This window comes from Protopterus annectens, chromosome 10.part0 (genome assembly GCF_019279795.1).
Source record: "Protopterus annectens isolate FY-2018-M chromosome 10.part0, PAN1.0, whole genome shotgun sequence".
Classification (NCBI taxonomy): domain Eukaryota; kingdom Metazoa; phylum Chordata; order Ceratodontiformes; family Protopteridae; genus Protopterus; species Protopterus annectens.
Genome location: NC_056744.1, coordinates 123,932,579 through 123,951,469, shown reverse-complemented (window position 1 = coordinate 123,951,469; position 18,891 = coordinate 123,932,579). Strand labels below are relative to the sequence as shown.

Below are 18,891 nucleotides of genomic sequence, written 5' to 3'. Positions count from 1 at the left end.
GTCCGGGTGCAGCTTCCATTCCGGCCAGTTGTGATGTCTGCTCTTAATATTAGGTGCCACAGAGTATTCTCTTTTCCCGTACAAATATTGCCTGTAACTGGATGTTGCCAGTTTGATGGTCCAGCCAGCCCAAAGTCATTCTGCATAAGTATGAATGAGTGCCTCCCCTGTTTGTTTTTGATGTGATGTGCAGGTGTTAAGTGTTCCTCCAATTACTAATGTAACCTGTGCATTTGTGGTGAATTTTTTTGTGACCCCCAGTTCCTACAGATTTGTTGAAGATGCAGTAAGCTGGATCCTGTTCTGCGACCTTGAAATGACCTGGGTTTTCGTGGGCATCCAAGTGTGTTCCCCCTTGTTGCTGCTTGTGATGGACTGGCTTCCCGGACATCTCAAGCGTAGCAGTTGGAATTTGATCTGCCATGTTCGAGTTTGGGCTCATCTGAACCACCATTTTAGCGCATGGAATTAGTGGGATTTTGCCTTGCATGACTGTCTAGGTTGAGACCCTAAATTCTTTAGATGCCCACTGTGTTTTCTCCTATGTAGTCTGATTAGTGGAACCAAGTTTATTTGTTTTGTGGGTGAGCCCAAGGCCTGCAATTTTTTTCTTGCTGTTAACTTGTGGGCCCTGTCCCTACTGTGTGGGCAAAAGAGTGCCTTCTTTTTTTTTCCCTATTTGAATGCCATCTTGCTTACTGTGTCCAATTCCTCAAGTGCTGCTGTCAGTTTGGGAATATATCAGCCTTGACTTTAGTAGATTGTCTGTTGGGAGACCATAAATTTTAGGTACCAATGTAGGTTTGTAAAAATTTTTACTGTCTGAACTGGTGTTGTCCCCCTTACTAGCAGGAGCAATACTAGGTATGGGTAAATTTGAGAATTGAAAGCTGCAATGCTGAGGGAGTTCTTGCCAGGCATTTTGCTACACTCTGGGCTTAGTAGATAAGCCAAAAGGCAATGCTGAGAATTGATAGTGCTCTGATGAGATCTTTGCCCTGGAGGTATCTTCTGCAGATTGGTCGAATGTGACGCAGAGTTGCCCTTTAGGAGATCTATTTTGTCCCTCAGTAGCTCCTGCCCAGCATGGGAAGAAGCTGTAGGGTCAGCATTTTGAATTTTGGGGACAATGAACATTTTATGAATACTCTGGGCTCGAACCCACAGCTCCAGGCTTTCCTATCTTTGCATAGGGGCTAGTCTGTTTATCTGTCTTCATTGCTCTGGGTTGTTGGTACTCTTTCCTTGACCGGTCATGTTTGGAAACCTCTTCATCTGGGTTGTGTGTGGTCTGCTTTTGATTTGGGTGTGTAGGGTTGTTTGTTTTGAGTGGTAAATTGTGTGTATGGATTACAGTAACCTTGATCTATGGTTTGTTTTTTCCACTTGTCTTTTGTTATATAGCGGAGACTGTGAAAAATAAGGTTAAGTTTCAGAGGTTGAGGAATAACTGCACATTGTTCCCTGGTACTGATTTAGGGTTAAGTCACTGTATGAGTTGATCTTGGCTGAGGTTGTGTCTGTGCTCTGTCTCTACCTGCCACTGTCCTTGTCCTTGTGGGATCCTTGGATTAATTTCTCCTCTCCAGGCCCTGCCCTTAATTGGTTTGAGCCTTTGTGAGTCAGAAAAACCCAATTAGACAGGAATTTATTTTAATTTCATTGGTTCTTCCTGCAAGAAATCTTTAACCGCTTGAAATGTTTAAACACCTTCCATTTTCTTCATAACCTGCCTGGCTTTTAACATGATCAAAAGGAATTGCTATCCATAGGAGCCATGCATGCCTTAGCTTCCCATGATCCATAGATAACTCTCCTTTAGCCATGCATGCCTTCTTATAGCCCATTTTTTAGGAATGGTACTAAATGAAGCTCCAGTTGTTACCATTTCTAATGCAAAAGGAATATCAAGATTATCCATGTATGTTATTTACCATTTAACTGATCAAGCATAAACTCTTGGTATTGTATCATGTGAAACTGACAAATTAACTGCAAGCCTGCTGGTATTGTATCTGAAGAAACTTTTGCCATAAAGCTCCTAATGTGAATGGAATAGCTTCTGAAGGAATGGGGTTTTGCTATGGTCGCTGCTACCCTTTTGAAGGAATATAGTTTTGAGTTGGTCGCTGCTACTGCCTTGGGACCCTGGGATATAGAGTGTCGGGCCTGCTGTAAAATATGTCTGGTGGTGATGAGGTGGTGCACAAAAAAAAATATGTCTGGTTTGGCAGGCATGGAGACCCAAATCCTTAACAGGGAGACATAGTTGAAGCAGGGTGCTGTGGAGAGAACAGGAAGGTGCAGCCAGTTTTTCTGAGTGTGGAAAATCCAGTTGCTGCCAAGTTTTTGGGACTCTGAATGCATGTTGGAGCCATTCAGGCTGGAGGCGATGTCATGGGTGCGGCAGCGAGAATTCTCTTCTCATCATCAAGCAGCTTGATGGATGGAGGAGCAGCTATCTCTTCAAAATTGAGAAAGGAGCTCTGGCTGATCAGTTATGCGTCTGATTCAGCGGGGTAAGATTCCATCTCTGGATTGGCTCAGAGAGGCCCCGTCTGGGTGAGATTGTGATCCTCTAATTCTGTCTAATCAAATTTGTGATCCTCTTAATTAATGAAATTAAGAGGGGGGCCTGAGTTTGTAGGGGAGAACACAGCAAGTTTTTTGTGGTTGTAGGGCTTAACAGGCCCTGTTTTAGTAGTCTTTGCTATTTTAGCATGGGTGTAGCAGTAATGGACAGGGGTAAATTAAATAGCAGCACCATCGCTGGGGTGGTCTCGACATCCAGTTTATGTAGTGGATTAAAGTAGTCTTTGCTGCTTCAAGGGATAAGCAAGGGCCTAATGCTTCAAAGAAGGTAGCAGGGAAATGCTTGTTTAGATAGATTCAGCTGAACAGTGCCGATAAGTCAAGAAACCACCCAGATCGCATTTGCTTAACCATGGTTTAAGGGGCCGCTGACCGCGAGTAACGTCTTCTTTATCTTTTTTTTTTTTGGCGGTTTGTAGAGGGAGGATCCACGGCCGAATACGCGAAAAATCAGAACCGAAAACTGTTCAGCAACCATCCGACGCCTAATCCATCGCCAGTTGAACCGCGACGTCGAACCGCAAAGGCTACGCTGTAAACTCCCTGGCCAAGGCAGACAATAAGAGGAGAATCTTATGAGGTATTTGTTTCCTACAGGTTAAAACAATTGAAAACTTTTATTGACTTTCCCCAGAGGCAAGAACAAGTCCTAACGGGTACTTAGGTACGAGAAGCCCTAAAGTAGCAAGTCAAGAAGTAATCTCTGATCCGACCGACCGCCGACCTAAATCTTGGCTGCTTCGGGCGCCACGCCGGTAAGCCGGCCAGAAAGACTGAGGAACGGAATGAATGCTGTATACTTGCCGAAGACCAACAGAGATGACGCCGGGGTGAAGTGGACATCAGCCGAAGCGGACCGACCTTTGGAATCCGGCCGACTGAAGGGCTGCCTGACGACAGGACAACCCAGTTGTTATGACTGCAGATGCATCCATGAAGGACATCAGATACAATGTCCTATCCATTTTGAAATGGTCTGTTTTCAGATCGCTTTTCCTTGAGATCCTGCAGCATAGGATACAAAGAGCTGGTCAGATTTTCTGAAAGCCTTAGTTTTATCCAAGTAGTAACGTAATTGCCTGTGAATGTCCAAAGAGTGTAGGAGCCTTTCCCCTTTGTTCTGGGGGTTTAGATAAAAGGTGGGCAAAGTTTGGTTTAGGGCCACACTGGATACCACCTTTGGCATAAAGGAAGGGTTAAGTTCGTAAAGAGACTCTGTCTTGATGAAAAATGATGAAATGCTCCACTGCCATTAGGGCCTGTAGTTCTGAGACTCTTCGTGCTGAAGTTATTGCTAGCAGCAAGGCAGTTTTCCATGATAAGAACTGTAGATCAGCAGTGAAAGCTTATTCAAAGGGCGGAAGTGTAAGCTTTTCCATGGCAGATCCCAAGTTGGTGCTCTCCGTGGTAGTCTTATGTTCTTAGCCCCTCTGAGGAACTGTCTTAGTAATGGATGTGAAAATATAGGAGGATCCGTGTTGCATTGAGCTGAAATAGCTGAGGCGTGGATCTTAATAGATGTGAAGGAAAGTCCTTTGTGCAACATCTCAGTTAAATATTGAGGAATCTGAGGAATATTTAGGACAAGGGGATTTTGGCCTTTAGCCTGGTTCCAGGCGCAGAATCTTTTCCATTTGTCTGAATATACTTTCCTGGTGCTGGGCCTCCTGGCCTCCAGAATGACGTCCATCACAGCTTTAGAGAGAAGTGTTGACTGGTTATTTAGGCAACTTGCCACGCAGCCAGATTTAAAGTCTTGAGCTGACTGTGTAGAATCCGATTGTTTTGCTGAGTGAGCAGGTGAGGAATTGTAGGCAAAATCCATGGTGGGCCTTGAGCCATGTTCCTTAGTATTGGATACCAGTGTTGGTGTGGCCAGTCTGGAGCAATGAGTATCATTTGTGGCCTCTCTAATCTGGCTTTCAGCAGCACCTTTGCTAGAAGAGGCAGTGGAGGAAAGGCATACACTGTCAATGTTTTCCAACTGAATGAGAGGGCGTCTACTTTCCAAGCTAGTGTGTGGTATGTCCTTGTGTAGAATTTCCGTAGTTGGTAGTTTTGGGGGGAAGCAAACAGATCTATGTCTGGGCTCCCCCATTTCTGAGTTATCATTGTGAATACTTGTGGATCTAGTTTCCACTCGTGAGGATCTGTGATGTTTCTGCTTAGATCGTCTTGCCAGTGTGTTTTTCTTTCCTGGCAGGAATTGTGCTTGTAGTTGAACTTGGTAGGTCAGTGCTGTGTTCCACAAGGTCATTGCTTGTCTGCATAGGGGGTAGGAGTGTGTGCCCCCTTGCTTGTTTATGTACCACATCACTGTGGTGTTGTCCGTCTTTATTAGGAGTTGTCCCGGATGTAGGAGGTCCTTGAAAGCTGTTAGGGCATTTTGTACAGCTAGCATCTCTTTTTGATTGATATGTAGATGCCTTTGGTTTGCAGACCATTTGACCTGAATACCCTGTCCAGCCATGTGTGCTCCCCACGCATAATCCGATGCATCTGTTGTTATAGTTTGCCTGGCTGTGGGTAAGGTGAAAGGCTGACCCTTGTTGAGGTGACATGCCTGAGCCCACCATAAAAACTCCTGTTGAAGGCAGGGAATGAGTGGAATTATTGTTTCCAAGCTGTGGCTGTGTTGAGACCATACGCTTTTCAGATACCATTATAATTTCCTCATATGCAGTTTTGCAAATGGTATTAGTAGTATGCAAGATGCCATGAATCCCAAGGCCTGCAGATTTTTTCTTGCAGGGAGTTGGGTCTTTGTTGCCATCATTTTGAAGTATTGAGTCAGTTGTCTTTGCTTGTCTGGTGTGAGATAAGCCATCTGGGCCATTGTATTTAAGCTGGCACCCAGGAATATTATGCCTTGTGAGGGCACTAGTTTTGACTTCTTTTCGTTTACTGTGCACCCTAGGCAACTTAGTAGGTTTTTGACAAACGCCAGACGCTTTAATAGAATGTCATTGGTTTCTGCTTGAATAAGGCAGTCGTCCAGGTATGGATATATTTGAATCCCTCTTTGTCTGCAGTATGCAATTACTGGTGCCAGGCATTTTGTGAAGACCCTGGGTGCACTAGATAAGCCAAAGGGCAGTGCAGAGAATTGGTAATGGGTTGAACCTGCAATAAATCGGAGGTATCTTCTGCAATTTTGTCCAATAGGGACATGCAGGTATACCTCCTTGAGGTCCAACGTTACTAGCCAAGCCTTCTTGCCCAGCATGGGAAGAAGTTGCTGTAGTGTTAGCATCTTGAATTTGGTACTTCAAGGTATTTGTTTAGAATTGAGAGGTCCAGAATTGGTCTCCAGGCTTTGTCCTTTCGGGGAACTAGAAACAGTCGAGTAAAATCCTTGTCCTTGCTTCTGTGTAGGAACCTGTTGAATGGCTTTCATGTCCATGAGAGCTGAAATTTGCTTTTGAGCCTCTGCCCATTGATTTGGTGGCAGGTTTGGCATTCCTTTTATCCTTGGCAAAGTGTGAAAGTGGTATCTGTATCCTTGAGATACAATATTTAGGACCCATTTGTCTTTTGTGATGATGTGCCAATTGTCTGCAAAAAGTGCTAGTTTTCCCCCCAACGGAGCTGCCAAGAGGGTTTTGCTTGGTAGTCTGAGGGGTAAGTCATTGTGCTTGTCTTCTGGTAGTTTGAGACCTGTCTTCTCCTTTTTGTGTTGTGGCACTCCATTGTCGAGGCTGGTAAGAGCCTTGTGGCTGGCCTCTGCCTCTTGGGCGTCTGTATCTGCCCCTCTGTGGTCTGGCAGAAGCTGGAAAGGACCAGTTTTTGGTTGGCCAATTTCTGCTGAAACGAGGAGGTTGAACCTGTAAAAAAAATCCTTGACCATCTGCATAGATTTTGCCTTATCCTCCATTTTCTTTAAAACAACTTCTGCTTTTACACCAAATAAAACATCCTGCTGTAAGGGTGCATCCAATAACTTTGCTTTAACATAATCAGGTAAAGTTTGTTCTTTTAACCAAGCATGCCTACGTATGACAGACCCTGTCACTGCTGCTCTACAAGAAGCTTCCAATGAATCAAATCCACATTGCAAAGTATGTTTTCCCACTTGTTCAGCTGAATGCAACAAATCTTGCATTTCCTTGTAATCTGGCTGGTCTGTATGTGCGAGCAATTTTTGTTTTGAGACAACAGATATTGTTGATATTTCAGCATGTGAAACTGACAATTTAAGGCCCTCATAGCTTGAGTAGCTGAGGTATATACTTTCTTTCCCCATCTGTCTAGTGCTCTAGAATCCCTTTCAGAGGGCACAGGATGTTTAGCAGTAGAGGCTTTAACCCCTTTGGGACCCTGGGAAATGGTTTCTGGGTCAGCAACAGGGCTTTTATACAGGAAATTTGTGAGAGTCAGGGACTCTGTAGTATCTGTCTGGTTTGGCTGGTGCAGGAGGAAGAGAATCTGGGTTAAGGCTAGATTCTGAATAAACATCATCCACAATGTCTAACACAGGTGGAATTGCAAGTGGTCAGTGCTAGGGTAGCAAAAGAAACTCTCGGAGCCTTTTCTTAGAATCAGAGTAATCCTGGCCTTCCCCAGTGGAAATGTTCCCTCATAGTATGTAAGGTTTCCCCAAAAGAGTAGTCTTCTGGGGGAGATGCAGAAGGGACAGACTCTTCAGCATCAGAATCTTCATAAGGGGGAAAGGAATATTCCCATTCCTCTGAAGAGTCTGAGGAAATTGAAACCTGGTCAGAAGAAGCGTAGTCCTCCTCCTGCCTTGGCCTTTTATCAGGAGGGGGATGGGAACCTCTGATTAGGGTAATTAAGTCTTCAGCCATCTTAAGCATCTGTTTCCTAGGCATGGGGCCTTGTACTGGAGGCTGCTGTGCAGTATTCTTTGTTTTTAAAGGAGTTTTCAGTTTTGCATAGGATTTAATAGTGAGTGTAGTCGGTCTGAAGACACCTTCAGCAACTGAAGGCGTTTCAACTGCACCGGAATCTCCTTCAGGTAAGGAGTCGGAAGGGCCTAAAGGTTGTGGAAGCCTAGTAATCTCCGCTTGTGGATCGGATGTCGCCTGGGGTTCTAAATCAGCTGTCGTCAGGGGCTGCGTAGGCGCCTCACTGAAAACCGGAGAACCGGCGACTGGTCTAGCAGAGGACTCGGAGTCCGGTTTGGATTTCGGCTGCTTGTCCTTATCTTTGCGTTTTTTATGTATTCCTGCCGTCGGTTGCTCCGACGGCATGGTATAATTAAATTTCCTACCAAAATAATGTCAGGCGAAATCAAACCGACGTTTAATAGTTTGTTTATTAAACCTAGCACAAAACCGACAACCTGTGACGTTGTGGTCTGGGCCTAGGCAAGGAATACAATAAGAATGAAAGCCCTTATGAGGTATTTGCTTCCCACAAGAAATGCAATTGTTAACTTTTTCTAACATCAGACTGAGGCAAGAAAAGGTTCCCCAATGGGGTACTTAGCTTTATGAAGACTTCGGTCTGAAATTCGATTTGAAAATCTCAGGAGTCGGCCGACCGGCACTTGCGAACTGCTTCTGCTTCGGGCACCGCGCGGCAAGAAAGACTGGAGAAAAAGGCGTCGGATACATCTTATATACCCCTGACGCACTGACGTCAGGGAAGAAGTGACAGCAACCGACGCCGGACCAAGAATTTGGAACTCGGGCCGACTACAGGACCGCCTGACGGCAGGATAACCCAAGAGTGATGACTGCAGCAGTGTAACACGATGAACATCGTATTTGTTTCAAAACCATTTGATAACCTGAAGTTTCTGAAACTATTAAACTGACAGTCACTACAAGTGCAAGTTTGATCAATATTTTAAAGTCTACCATGAAAATGATTTTCAGAGCCAGACAATGGTCTAAAAAATGTTTCTGCAGAAAAGGGAATTCAAACATAAAACATTTGGCCCATTCCACTGTGATGATCAGGAACAAGAAAATAATTATACATACAGTGAAAAATCTACTGAGAAACAGCACTAGCTTAAGCTACAAGGGATGGTCATCTAGCAATTTTGGAACAAAGAACTGCACCACTGCAGGCAATTTCTCTCAACTGAAAACCTGCTGGGGCAAAAGGATGAAAAGCAAATCACTTAAATACAACTTCATTAATGTCCAATAGCCAACACAAAATATATGAAATGCTTTAGAAACTTCAAGGGAAACTGGAACATTATTATGACAAGCTTCAGGGAACGACCAAATACAAGCTAGAGAAAATATGAAAGCCATAGCAAAGTTAACAACTAGAAAATTAATTGATAAAAAAAAAAAAAAAAAAACAAAATAAAAATATATCCATTGACATTCATGGAAAAAGACAGAAAACTACATAGGAAAGGAACTTCATACATGTGTAAAAAACAAAGTTCAAAGAAGAACAGCAACTCTAACTGCTACTAGTACGGAAGTAGACACCGAGAACTCTGGCAGTTTATAGAGTTTAGGAAAGAAGTTCTTGACACTTGCTCTTAAGAAAAGCTGCAAGAACTGTCACAAAAGGAAAATACAATCTCTAAAGTGAAAAGTTATATTAAGTTTCCTAAATCAATAAAATTACTGAGAAACCAAACGGATATGAAAACAGAGTTAATTTATGATACTTAAAGATGCTACTTACGCATACTTTGTGTGTGAAGAAATTATCTTGTTTGCTATAAAAAACCTGTGACATCCTAAATGTAGAGGTGAAGGTTAACTTAAAACGATCAATGTAATTTAATACATGCTAATTCACAAAATGTATAAAAATCTATTATTTTTACAACTAGAAAAACCAGGATGCGTCATACAGGATAACTGCCACTACCTGGCTATAGGACCTGCATTGTATATGGTACACATTCCTTCCAGAGATTGATCTAAACTAACATGCAATGGAGACTAGAAGCTCATCCACATCATGACTTGCTGGCTGAGCATTCTGACAAACATTACTATGTTAACAAGGTTGTGTAGTTAATGGTCTGTGCGCAGATGCACGAGTAGCAAAGAACAGGGCACAAGGACAAACTTGTAACAGATGTAGTACCTGCATCAAAGCACCTAGGGCTAAGGTCCCATTTCTGGGAATGTAGCAGCCTGCAGGAGTCAAAGTACCAAATCTCACAAGCCTGGGTCACAGACTCTAGCATGGGCTCACCCTACAACAGCAACTGCACCAATGTCAATAAGTCCAGAAAGTGTAAGGAAAGAGACACCATGGTCCCCAGATAACTTTGACAATGCTTCCCATGATCAAACAAGATGGGTACTAGGACCAAGCTGATTAGTCTAAGGAAAGCTAGCATTAACACAGTAGTTGCAGCCCTTTAACATCTAGGCAGGAGCTGAGGGTGCACATTAAACACGACTCCAATAGATATCCAAAAAAGGAACCAGTTCAAATATCGGAGAATGACTCTTTCCTCTTAAAGGCCTATGAGGCTATGAATCCCCATAACCTATCCTTCTACAACAGTCCTCAACAAATTCACCTCCAAATGAGGTCTCGGGTATCAAAAATGTGACCCATACTTTAGTGGTTCCTATGTAGCCCCCCAGCAATCCCTTAACAGGCCTCCCTTCCATCGCATTTCCACCTGGAACAAAAAAATAAATTCAATGAAATTTTGTACAAGTGACAGCAAGGACTATAATCTAAAACTGCAACGAGAATAACAAAGAACTACTGGTTGACTCTGATGTAAAGGAATAAAGCTTCAACTATGACCCACATCAGCCTGATCAGAGTGAGGGAAATGGCTAGGAATAGCAGTGACAAGAGAATTGCTGCTTGCCTCTTTTGGGGGTGGGCACCCCTCTTCATACCATTCGGTGGTGCAAAAAAAAAAATTGTGAAGGCTGCTGTAGCAGGCAGGCAGACACAGACACCACATATATGTGGGGGTGGCTCCCTCACAGTTTAGGTGCATGAGAAACTAAATCCCATAAACTGGCACAGCACACATGAATCACTATAATGTAAAGACAAGGCCATATTGTGAAGTGCACATATGAAACTGAAAACTACCTTCATCTTCTCTGCCTCACAGAAATGGAGACCCCAGTTCCTTAACTTCCCTACCATGCCATCCAATGAACCAGTGGCCTTGATTTGAGGCAGTTAAATTAGAGTGTCAAGTAACTAGTGGTCAGCTGCATCACAGAACAAAAAAGAAAGCTGAGTAAAAGGTGCGAGACCACTTATGTATTTAGGTGGAAAAAGGATGCCAAATGCTGGCTTTTCTTAGGACTCCTCAAGGAAGTCCTCAATCTTAATAGATTATGCCTTGCTATTTGTAGGTATAGAAAAATGGAAGCAGAAACATGGACGTGCAAGGCAAACTGAAATAACCATTGACCATTTCCTACACCACTAGATAGCCAAAAAGTTGTCAAAAAGGGGTGGGGGGCAGGACTTAACAGAAGCCTAAATCTTGGTAACAGTGTGCTGGAGGTTGGAGCCTGAAAAGAAAGCTCCTGGACTTAGGAAATGCACAGACTTTGAAGTGCTGACTCCCTTTTTTGACTCAAGTGGCCACAGGAGATTAACGGTTTCAAACGCGATAGAGGAAAATCTCTTGACCTCTCTATATCAAGGTCAGGAAGGAACTCCTGGACATGGTTTAAAGTAATCTGGTAATAAGTACAAGTCAGTAACACTCAAAAAGGGCACAACAATAAATCTAAACAAACCTGTGCAACTGTACAGAAGGTTACGGAATAGAGAACAGAGGAGACAGATCCTAACTCCTGTTTTTATACACTTCTTTTGGTCAATGTCAAAGAAAAAGTACAGGCTGGACCGCTGTGGAAATGATAACATGTTGCATGGAAAATGCACAGGGAGACAGCCATCTGATTACAATCCATGTTAAAGTCTAACATCTCTGTGAAGGTTATGCAAGTAATGCAAAAATATATAAAAACACTTATTTTGGTCAATGTCAAAGAAAAAGCACAGGCTGGCCTAGTGTGGAAATGATAACATGATGCATGGAAAATGTACATGGAGACAGCCATCTGATTATATTCCATGTTAAAGTCTGTAACATCTCTGTGAAGGCTATGCAAGTAATGAAAAAATATATAAAAACTAAAAATACCAATGTAAACAGTTAAGCAAATAATGCACCTGTAATAATGAAATGCCTAAAGAGAACAGACTGCTACAAAAAAGGGATGATAACTTTTGTGTTGCCATTCCACAGTTCTCATCACCTAAACATAATGCAACGGTGTCATCTATCATTAATTTAATAAGGCATTTATGTAACAAAATTCTATGGGCTAAAACACTGCTAGAACATTTTCAATGTAGAATAAAAAAGCAAAAAAAAAAATCAAACAGTATGTCCACAGTGTCAACCTTGTTTTAAACACTGATCTATTGTCATCAGTGGTAAGAAAATTAAAACACTTTACTGTAAGTAATGTTCAGGAAATACTAGTCAAAAATGTTACCTTCAACAGAAGCAGCATCAACCATTATTCTCTGCATAAGAACTGGTTCTATTCCAAAATCAAACACAACAGTCTGACGAAAAGTTCCAAAGATTTCCGTAACAAAGTCAACTGAGACGTTAAAAATTGAATGATCTAGTCCATTCTGTGCCATACTGCTTCCAATCCATTCCTGACAGTTCTCTGGTACATCTTGCTTCATCTGTGTTTTGCTTTCTCCAACAGACACTGCAGTAATACTAAAATGGGGACGATGTGCATCGTAAAGCAGAGCTACTCGGTGCAAAACTTTTGCTGGCTAAAAATAAAAGTTATTTAGTAATGTATCATTTTTTTACAAGCATTAAAAGATTAAGACAACTGCTGTATATCCTTAAGCTGTTTACCCAGAACAAGACATCCATTAAAATTGACCAGTGTTCATCATTTACCAACTTTTAAGATTATCAAGAAAAGAATATTGCATTACTTGTTGTGTCTTCCGGCTTTTCCCGGTTAGGGGTCGCCACAGCGGAACTCCGGTCCGCTAATGATTGGCAGTAGGTTTTTACATGCCAAGTTGCCAACTCTGACGCACAACCTTCATCGAAGGTACGCCCATTCACGGCATGTCTCCACACAGAAGACGCTTTTAGCTGAGAATCGAACAGGACAACGTCTTACTGTGAGGCGACGACGCTAATAAGCATAAATTATAAATACATATATTACTACAACTGCATAAGATTCTGTTAGAGCAAATCACTGGAGAAAGGTCTCCTGTACAAATAAACAAACACTTGTGTTTACATTCAACAGCAAAGTTGTAATGGTCAAAGCCTGACTCAGTGACAAGTTGATGGAGTCCTGACTGCGAGCTAGTCAACCAGGTCAACTGAAACTCATGTCCAGAATGGGTGAACTAAGCACCATCAGACCACTACTAAAAACATTTTTTAGTTCACAGTCATGACATTTCTGGTACAGCATACAGGGTTGTGCCATTGCCTATCAAAAGGCCAAGTAAATCAGAATGGAGATGCAGTGGAATCCTTGGCAGAAGAATGGCATTCGTGACTCTGCAACATCTTCTTCAAGGGAACACACACAGCCTCTTACATGCAGCCAGCAAATCCAAAGTTTCATAAGTCTTACTGATAAAGTCTGGCACTACATCCAACTTCCACCAGGGGGCTACCTGTCCTCTGACCACAAGACTGGAAGAAACTGATGTCTAAATCTCGTGTGCTTTAATTTATTATAACAGAAGTAGAAATCCCAAAAGACGGAATTTTAACAAAGGCAAAAAGCTTTCGGTACAATGCCATGCTTTCATGCAGCTAAAGTAGCATCATCAAAATCAGCAATGAGTTTCAATGGAGTAGAACAGCCATCTTAACTGCAAGCTGTACATGACCATTTTGCTGTTATAACCTACACATTTCAAAATGTTATCTCAAAGGAAGCTAATATCCTGGCTTTTACACATATTCAACAAATGCTTTAGTTCAGGTATTTTTCCTTGCAACTCACTAGGTTGCAGGCAGTACATGCAAGTCTTTTCATGAAATATGAAATGGGGACTTAATTATGGCTATTAATATATGGGCAGCACACGATTTCAGAGGAGCTCAGTCACAGTCTAATAATTTTAGATTAAACTCCTCTTCCATTATGAGCATTGCACTGAGCTTTTGCTCAGTATGTAGAGTACAATAATGGTCTATACAATATTTCTTTATCAAATTTTTCTTTAAATAGGCATCGTGTGCATTTTACCAGAAAAGAAAGGTATATTTTCCATTTGACAACTGATGTACAACATGCCAAACTGGAGTATCTAAAGTGATATGGTCAAATTAATTTTGGTACTGCACTAAAACCCACAATAATAAAACAGCAATTCTGTGCGCATTTTTCGTAGCTGAACATCATATAGTGATTACAAGAAGTCTGTCAATGAAATCTGAAAGGAGGACTGCATATGGTCTTAGATGTATAGGCAGCTGATGCAGCAGTTGAGGATATTCCTGCCTGTGTAATATTTTGCAATTCACGAACCCCACAGTATGTGTCACTTTGAACTGATGTTCAGTATGCCCATTACATTAATGGCCTTAAATACTGTAAATCAGCATTACACCGGAAGTAAAAATACTGTATATGTTACCATAAAAAACTTTTTTTTTCATTTGACACAGTAACATGCAATAGGTCAAAACAAAAGTGGTGTTGTCAAATTCCACATAACTGCTGCACTGAAATCCCTAATGGTAGAACAGCAATATTAAATGCCTTTTTAGTGGAATATAAGAGATTACTGCCTAAAAATGTCACAGTGAAATATGAAAGGGAACTGACGTGACCATTTACATGTAGGCTCTGACATTTTGCATACTATTCCATTTCACATACAGGTGTTACATTTAACTTCTGCTCAGTAGTCTAAAATATATATATATATATATATATATATATATATATATATATATGTATATATATATATATATATATATATATATATATATATATATATATATATATATATATACACACACATACAGACACACACATACACATTTTAACTCTGCACAATAATGGCCTATAACATTTCTTTATGCCATCACTGCATCAGAAGTAAAAGCCTTGTTTACTACTCCTGCACACTGGACCCCGCCCCTCACAATTTAGACTTGCTCAATAAAGTCCTTACATGATAATAAAGTTACATGGGCCTTTACACCTGGGATCACTGGCTTTATTCTGTAGCTAAGTATCATGATATTTTGCAAAATTTGCTTCAAGATTACATTACTGGTAACAGAAATATTGTTCTTTGTTGCCAAGTACCATCATCAGCTTCCCATTACCATTTGGTTGCTCTCATCCTGACATTTTTTCTCAAACAGGGTCAATCTGTATTTGTTCAGGGAAATGAGCATAAAATATGTCTGAATCATATAATTTGACTTTCTAATGAAAAGTGATACTTTCCCAATTCATATTTTAGAACAAAACATGTATTTTATTTGTCTGGCAATCATGTACATATCTGTGACTCTGTTATATAAAAAGCAAACCGTGCTATAACGGCAGTAGGTACTTTTAATATAAAAAACAGGTAAGCGCTTTCGTAAACTTCTTCAGACCATAAAATAGCAACCCAGCATAACCATTTAAATACAAATTCAAAAACATACATTATCCAATCTTCCAGCAGCTTCAAAATCACAAGATATAAAAAAAACAATTACCCTCTTCTTTTCTTTAACTTGGGTTTTAGAGAGACCTCGTCATTTAGGCCTCCTATCTTGTCAGCTTGGAAGTGTAAAATCCAAAATAACACATGGTGCTCAGTTTCACTGCCCATATCTCCCAATCTACCACACTCTAAGTATCTCTACCACTTTAAATTTAAAAGTGTGTTTCAGTACTAGTTTCTTTAACATGTTTAAAAACCGAATTATTAATATTAAAATTTCTGATATCTCTCGTGCTCCCTCCTCCTTTTAAAAAGCATTCTATTAGTTTTATCTATGTAAAATTTTGAGCATAATACACATTGTGCTAAATATGCTAGGTTCCTCGTTCTACAAGTGGCATGTACCCTAAAGTCATAAGATGTGCCAGTGAGTGGATGAATAAACCTGTTACTAGAATCTATAAGGTGGCAAAAATTACAAGAGGTACAAGGAAATGTACCATGGGTAGTACAAAAATCCCTAGTTTTATTGTCATTATAGCACAAAAGCATCTTAAGTGATTTTTTTATTTCTAAAAGAAAAGATGGGCTGTGTTCCCAAAACAATATCTACTTCAGCATCTGATGGCAATACATGCCAGTTCTTTTTAATATCACATACAGCCTTAATATTACTACAGTAAGTGAGGTTAATGGTAGGTGCTTTTATACAAGCTGTAGTATCCAATGTTGTATAATTATGTTGCCTATCAAAGAAATATGGAGAAGCTCTATTTCTTAGCATCTTGGCCTCAATACCATATCCTACTTCATTAGCTTTATAATCGCGTGCTATTAACTCTTCACCCATGACATCTACTTATGATAGAAATCTATTTTCCCTGTTATTTAGACGGGACATTCACATGGCTTGACCAGTCACCATTTTTAAAAATGTGTTGGGAGGGGGCGGGTGTAAACTATGTCTACAGAGAATAAGACTTCTGTGACAATCCTTCCCATAGTGGCAAGTAACAATATTCCCCATTTCCACTTTCTCTAGTCCGATATCTAAATAAGCAATACTGTACAGGAAAGTATGGCTAGTAAATTTCAAAAAGTGTATGGTATTGTGCAGATATTCACGAAACTCACTGAATTCACACTCAGTCCCTTTCTAAAGCATAAATACAACATCCACAAAATACTTATACAACATGTTACTTAAAAATTTATTAGAGAAAACATATAGCTTTCCCAACTGTGCCAACACTGTGTTAGCATAGCTGTTGGTGCAGGGGGTGCCCATAGCTACTCCTTTCCTTTGATGATAGTAGTCACTGTCAAAAGACAAAAGTATTATTTTCTAATACAGTCCCAATGAATGGACATATCAAATCAATTTGCCTCATCAAAAAGGCCATCACATAACAGAAAATTCTTGGTGAATTATAGGCCTTCATCATTAGGTATGACTGTGAATAATGAACAAATACCCAGTGTTACGAACATAATGTCGACAAAAGAATTTATATCAGAACATTAGCTATAAAGCTGTGTTAAGAACTGGCCAGAGTCACTCAAAACCACTCTATTTATCTAGAACACTTTTCAAATGCTTTTCCACATAAATGGACATGCTGTAACCCATCCTTGACCTGAAACTAAGTCTCAATGGTGGGTTAGAGTAGTCTATGTATTTTGGGTAAAGCTTGAAAAATGGGAACAGGAGAATCGACATAAAATTTATAAACATCTAAATTAACAATATTCAAAATAATAATATTCAAAGTTGAGGAGCAACAAAGAAGAAAACAATAAAACAGGTCCTTTTTCCAATGATCTGGCAATCCTGTAGCAAATCCTGCCCTGGATTTGGAAAAGATAGGCAAATGGTAATGCTTGGTGGTGAAGGTGCATACAGAACTCCAGGCTGCGGCTTCCAGAATGTCCCTGGTAGGGACTCCCCTGAGAAATGCTGCAGAGGTAGAAGTAACCCTAATGGAATGTATTCTGACCCAGAGGGGTTGGTTTTCCATGGTGCTTCTAGCAGAAATGGATGCAGTGTGCTTAATCTGTGTCCCTTAACTCTAAGCTGAGCAGAAAAAAATAAACTGTGGCAAACCACTGGGATCCACCTATACCCATTTCTCCTATATCATTCTGGCACATGTCAATAGAGGAGCCCTTCTACTGATGATCTTGTATTATCAAATTGCCTGGCTTTATGTACATACGCGAGGAAGCTGGGAATACTACATATACGTCACTGTATTATTTAAGGCCTGCTGACAGTTTCTATGCCCTGAACTATTGCGTGAAATATAAAGATTCAAAGACTGGAAATAACAGCACCTAATGCTTACACATACATCTGGCACATTGGATTAGAACATATTCCTTCTTGAACAGTGATAAGATACATACAGTGTTATATAACTACTATCCCTTTTTGGGTGGCATAAAGTCTGTTAACATGAGCCCATGAAGAGATTAAGAAAATATACTGCCTTTTCTTTCAACAACTTTGACTATATACAGAGAGAAAAATCCCATTAAAAACAACAAAAGTGTGTTGCATATAAAATGAAAAAGCATGGTTGTGTAGGTAAGCTTACCAAAAAGTACAGTTGTGTACACTTACCATAAATGTAGATATTCGAGTGTATCCACTGTTGCAGTCATCAAACTTGGGTTATCTGCTGCAGGTAGCCCTCAGTTGGTCCGAATACCAGAGTCTTAGCATTGCTGTGTCGGATGCTGTCGCTTCTTCCATGACGTCAGCAGACACCATTACACTGGTTTTTCTTGCCTCAAATGTCAGGAGCCCCCAAATAGGGAGCTAGTATATGGTGTGGAAACCACCATCAGTAAAAAAGTAAATACCAACACCATTAGGAATAGCCATTGAAAGGAGAAATAGAAAGAGAGAAAACCAGGAGGCTGGAGGGAGGGAAATCAGGACTGCAACAGTGAATACACTTGAACATCTACATTTATGGTAAGTGTACACAACTGTACTATGTTCTTCGTGTTTCACTGTTGTAGTCATCACACTTGGGTTGATTCCCAAAGCTGAGGAAGGGTGGAGGCAGTCAAGAAGAGTTAGGGCTGGCTAGTAGGCCTTGCAAGACTGCTGTAGCAAATCCTGCCCTGGATTTGGAAAAGATAGGCAAGTGGTAATGCTTGGTGAAGGTGAGTACAGAACTCCAGGCTGCAGCTTCCAGAATGTCCCTGGTACGGACTCCCCTGAGAAATGCTGCAGAGGTAGAAGTAGCCCTAATGGAATGTATTCTGACCCCCTGAGAGGTTGGTTTTCCATGGTGCTTGTAGCAGAAATGGATGCAGTGTGCTATCCATTTGGAAATGGTTTGTTTAGAAATGGCCTTGCCCTCTCTGCCCCTGTAGCAAAGCTGACTAGCAGCTGGTCAGATTTTCTGAAAGGCTTAGCCCTGTCAAGGTAAAACCTGAGCTACATGTGCACGTCCAAAGAGTGCAGGATCCTTTCCCCATTATTCTGAGTGTTAGGGAAGAAGGTTGGCAAATGGATGGATGGGTTTAGGGCCACACTGGACACCACCTTAGGCATAAAGGACGGGTTAGCCCTGAGGGAAACCCTGTCAGCATGGAAGATAATAAAGGGTTCCACAGCCATCAGTGCCTGCAGCTCAGACACTCTTCTAGCTGAAGTGATGG

At 41.1% G+C, this 18,891-nt stretch overlaps 1 protein-coding gene across 1 annotated transcript in view; it reads right to left on the bottom strand.

The window, feature by feature from the left end:
• Nucleotides 1-18,891, bottom strand: part of HELZ (helicase with zinc finger) — a 3,197,037-nt gene that overhangs the window by 2,628,046 nt on the left and 550,100 nt on the right. Inside the window, exon 5 of the mRNA XM_044085095.1 lies at nt 12,036-12,333. Coding sequence (XP_043941030.1) covers nt 12,036-12,333 — 298 coding nt within the window. The remainder of the gene's footprint in view (nt 1-12,035; nt 12,334-18,891) is intronic.